Source organism: Condylura cristata, unplaced genomic scaffold (genome assembly GCF_000260355.1).
Source record: "Condylura cristata isolate star-nosed mole 26May11 unplaced genomic scaffold, ConCri1.0 scaffold00031, whole genome shotgun sequence".
In the NCBI taxonomy this organism is placed as follows: Eukaryota; Metazoa; Chordata; class Mammalia; order Eulipotyphla; family Talpidae; genus Condylura; species Condylura cristata.
This window is the reverse complement of record NW_004567132.1, coordinates 16,840,391-16,844,914: the sequence shown is the minus strand read 5'-3', so window position 1 is coordinate 16,844,914 and position 4,524 is coordinate 16,840,391. Positions and strand designations below refer to the sequence as shown.

At 41.4% G+C, this 4,524-nt stretch overlaps 1 protein-coding gene across 2 annotated transcripts in view; it reads right to left on the bottom strand.

The window, feature by feature from the left end:
- Positions 1-4,524, bottom strand: part of MTHFD2 (methylenetetrahydrofolate dehydrogenase (NADP+ dependent) 2, methenyltetrahydrofolate cyclohydrolase) — a 14,188-nt gene that overhangs the window by 4,374 nt on the left and 5,290 nt on the right. For both annotated transcript variants that reach the window (XM_004691543.2, XM_012731445.1), the window contains exons 2-5: positions 2,286-2,470; positions 1,009-1,131; positions 635-787; positions 107-214 (exon numbers count right to left, since the gene is read on the bottom strand). In XM_004691543.2, coding sequence (XP_004691600.1) covers positions 107-214; positions 635-787; positions 1,009-1,131; positions 2,286-2,470 — 569 coding nt within the window. The remainder of the gene's footprint in view (positions 1-106; positions 215-634; positions 788-1,008; positions 1,132-2,285; positions 2,471-4,524) is intronic.

Genomic DNA, 4,524 nt, shown 5'->3' with positions numbered 1-4,524 from the left:
TAAAAAATTACAAGAAATGCAAAGTTTATAATAAGGTTAATAGAGGACACCCTCTGCAGCTGGCACAGGAGAGAATAGGTCACTCTCCTGAAAGCAGTTTCCTTACCTCCAGGTCGCTCATGGGCTCCATCTGTGTGCAGTAACATTGCGATGGGCATTCCAACATTTTTCGACCGTCCAGCTACAACCACATTCTTTCCCAGGGTTGGAATGCCTGTGCAAAAATTAAAAGCAGTGCTCGATGGTCTTGGAATGAGCACCAAGGAAAAGGATGGCCTGACTGAGGACAGGAGCCTCGTCTGATAATGAAGGATGTCACTAAGCCTACTGCCCTGGTCAACTGGACCTATCACCTGCTACCCTCAGTGAGGACCAAAAGAAAACTAGAAAAGCCCGAAGTAAGCTACAAAAATGTTATATGAATGTGCACAATCACCACCATTAAAGCTTAAGTTTCCTTCATGGAGGCTTCTGGACTAAACTGCAAAAAAAACTTAGAGGTAACTGCCTTGAAAAAGAAGCTCGGGCAAGTAAGTCTACAGGTTGGGGTTGCAAGCACCCACTCTTGCTACCATCTGAGCTTATCATTTGCAATCATCACTTTTATAATACCAACAGACATGCATATACCTACCAGTTCGCTTAATAATTTCCCACACACCCCACGGGGTAGCCGGTAACATGGAATACTGGTCCAAACACATTCTCCCAACATTAATCACATGAAAGCCATCAACATCCTTGTCTGGAGAAACAGCATTGCAGATCTTTCTCTCATCAATATGCTCTGAAAAAGCAATCAGAGCGGAGGCCTTAAAAACACCCACTTATATCATTTGTCTCAAAAACTTACTCCCCTTCTACATTCACCTCCATGATTTATTTCATCTACACAGAAACATCAAGCAAACCTGAATGCAAGTATCAAGGCCAACCTCCTTTCATATTGCTTCCCTCCATTGTCTTCTGTATCAAGATCTGAATACCAAATCAATGAATAATATTCACCTGGAAGAGGCAGCTGAACAAGGAGGCCATCTACATTATCATCATTATTTAGTTTATTGATTAAATTCAACAGTTCTTCCTCTGAAATTGAAGCTGGCTTCACAATTGTCTCACTGTTGATGCCTACAAAAAAAATTTCACAGTTAAAAGAAAAAAACCCAGAACTAATGAGCAATGCTGTTACCTGCCAGTCTTCTACCATCACACTTCCCCAATACCCACCCCACCCCCAATAGATGCAAAGCTTGAGTAAACCCACAAGGAACCTAAAGAAGTAACTTCTCAAGTTTATACACTAGAGACAAGCATGACAGCTTGTATGCTTTATGCTATGCAATCCTCACTAATCTCATTTTATAGACAAGGGGACTGAGACTCAGCAAAATTGAAACACAAATCAGCTGGTACTTAAGCCAGTCTTTCTAGTCCCAAAGTCTACAATTCTTCCCACTGCACTATGGCACCCCCAATGTCTTAGAAAGCTACAGCTTGCTATTTTCTAGAGGCCCTAAGAGTTTTTCAATGGAACAAGAGGCCTCAGTCCTCAGTGGTTATCAGCATGTATCAAGGACACACAGTTCAGTAACACTGCCCAATTACACCAGTAGCGTCACAGCCCTTCAAAAGGGACAGGCTCCCAGTGCTCACACCATTAACTTTAATGAACAGGCACAGCTGAGTCCACCCACAAAGGATCTCCCAGAAGGCTCTGGGACTGAGACCCAGTGAGACCCAGGACATAAATCTTCCTTAACCCAGACCTAAGTCTCCTGCATTCAAAACCTCAGCCACTTCTAACTATATGATTTCACTGGCTTACAAAAATTGGTAAAGAAAGAAATTAAAAGCTATTTCTCAAAAGCCAGAGTCCTTTCCATCACATCCCTGTATTCTAGGTTACATCACTAAGATCTCCTCAGTATTCCCCTGGACAACCCTGCCTTAAACAAAATAGCAAATGCTCAAACATCCCACTCAGTGACTCATTATTGATCTAGGAAAGCAAATGTGAATTATGTAGCCTGTCAAATGTTAAGGCTAATATAACAGAATTTATCTATCTTACATTCCAGAATATACTGAGATCAATCTTATCCCTTCTGCCTGTCTGTAAGCCTCCCCAATAGATACTCTGGTTGCTTTAAAGTTTTGCATACAGTTCAATACATTAGTCTCCTCTACTCCCATTTGCTTATCAGAAAAAGAAATAATTACAAGGAATTTCTCTCAGGTAAGCCTCAACCTAACAGCAATCAGGGTCTGGGAGTGATACCTACCCACATCTGCAGCAGCCCTGGTTTTGTTGAGGACATAGGAGTGGCTGGCAGGATTCTCGCCAACCAGAACCACACTCAGGTGAGGCCGCCTGTTGCCTGACGCTACCCATTGCTCCACTTCTTGCTGCACTTCCTGCTTGATCTGCTGGGCAAGTTTCCTTCCAGAAATGACAATGGCTTCATTCCTGCAAAAGGGAAATAGTTTGAATTTCTGTACAAAATGAAGATGAGGTTTTACTAGTAAAAACCCCAAACTTTAAAGTTGAGATAAAAACGAATGATGCTGGCCCTGAGGGGGGGCTGAAATCTGAAGGACATGTTTAAGTCGCTAAATTTGTGTCCCATTACATGTTTAGGGACTAGTTACAATCACTAATCTGAAGCTCAGACAGTTTAAATAACAGTAGTACTTGGCAAAGTTGGGTCTCATATTGTCCTTCTGGATGCCTCCTGATTGCTGACAAATTGACAGGCAAAAAAAAAAAAAAATCATTGTTTTAAATTGTATTTCTTTGACCCCTCATCACTATTAGGTTAAATCATTTTTCCTATTACTTACATGCTATTTGTAGTTTGTGTTTTACCTGCATTGTTATTATCTAGTCAAATATTTCACATCATTTCCCAGTTAGTCGCTTTTAATTTTTATGATGTTTTAAGTACATAAATTGTTATGCAGTTAAACCATTCAACAACATCAGACAGGTCAACCCTCAAATGCTTACTGCTCCCTCTCACCCCTCTATGGAAGGCCTCCCTGACAATAGGGGTTGGGCGGGGCGCTGGAGAAAGCTGCACCTCCTAGGTGGCTTTGCCTCCCATCCGCACCTAGCAAACCAGGAGGGAGTGTCTGAAGCCAAGGTCAACAATTTCTAGGTCCACTGACAATTCAGTTAGTACAAAAGCTTAGTACAGTAGGAGCTGTGGTAGTTAATAAGGCCAGTAAGAGCGTCTCTCCCTCACACCCTAGACCCAAATTCACACTACAGGACCTGTTAATGGAAGCAGAAGGAAAAAGACACAGAAGGATGCAGAACAAACAGCAGCAGTCACATTCCTGGTAGAAGACAGGATGAGAAAACTGCTGGGATGGGAGGGGACAATGGAAAAATTCAGAGTGAGCTAGAAGAACCTTCAGTTCCCAAAATCATGTTCAGATCTCTGAAAGGTTACTCTTCCCAGTAAGAACAGGTTATGCAACTCTTTCTGAGTTCCAATGCAGAAGATGGCTAGTTTTCTTATATCTATACATATCCTTATAATAAAGCTCCCAATAAAGATGGATAATCATCTGTTCCCTAAATAAAATGATCTCATTGAAAGCAAGTCTTTCCCTTCAGATTTTTGCCCTTGACATCCTGGAGAAATGTTCCAGTTACAAGATCAATGAAACATTTGTAATATTGAAACAATTTCCTTAACATATTTAGTCCTTAAAGATAACATCAAGGTAAAAAAAAAAAAAGATAACATCAAGGTACTGGATGTCTTGTAAGGCCAGCTATGATTAATTCTCAAGAGGACTGTTAGTTAAAATGGAATTTTAAAGCTTTTGCAGTCTTCAAGCCTTCAAAACAGTCACTTTTCACTTGCATTATGATTGCCTACTCTAACTATATATATAGATATAATTCACAACTTCCTTTTTAATCTAAAATTGATTTATTTATGTATATAAGAGCTGGGGTACAGGCCAGAGTTACAGTGAAAGGATTCACCAGAAACAAAGCAGGGAACAGAACAGGAAGACTGACTGAAATACACTGCTGAGGGGAGCAGCAGGAGAGACAGGAGAGGTCTGCTTCACCATGTGGGTCACCTCCCTGGCTGAGGATTGAACTCATGCTGCAGGGGGCTGAGGATAGCTTCATAGTGCTGTGCTTAACCCCTTGTGCCACCAGGGAGGGCCCATTCTTCCTTTTTTGACAAGGGATACTTTTTCTTCTCAGGAAGCTTTTTTTTTTAAGATTTCATTTATTTGCACGTAGAATTGGGGTGTAAGCCAGAAGTATGAGGTGGGGAGGGGGTTGTTGGTGGTATTAAGAGAATTTACCAAAGCCAAAATGGGGGCACAGAACAGGTGAATTACACTGGGGTAAGGGGGTCCATGGATAAACAGAGGAGGTCTGCTCTGCCATGTGGGTTAGTTCCCTGGCAGGGGATCGAACTTAAATCTAAACCTTATATTAATCTGAATTTGCATCTAGTGAGGTATTGAGGTATCTTTTTTTATAGCACC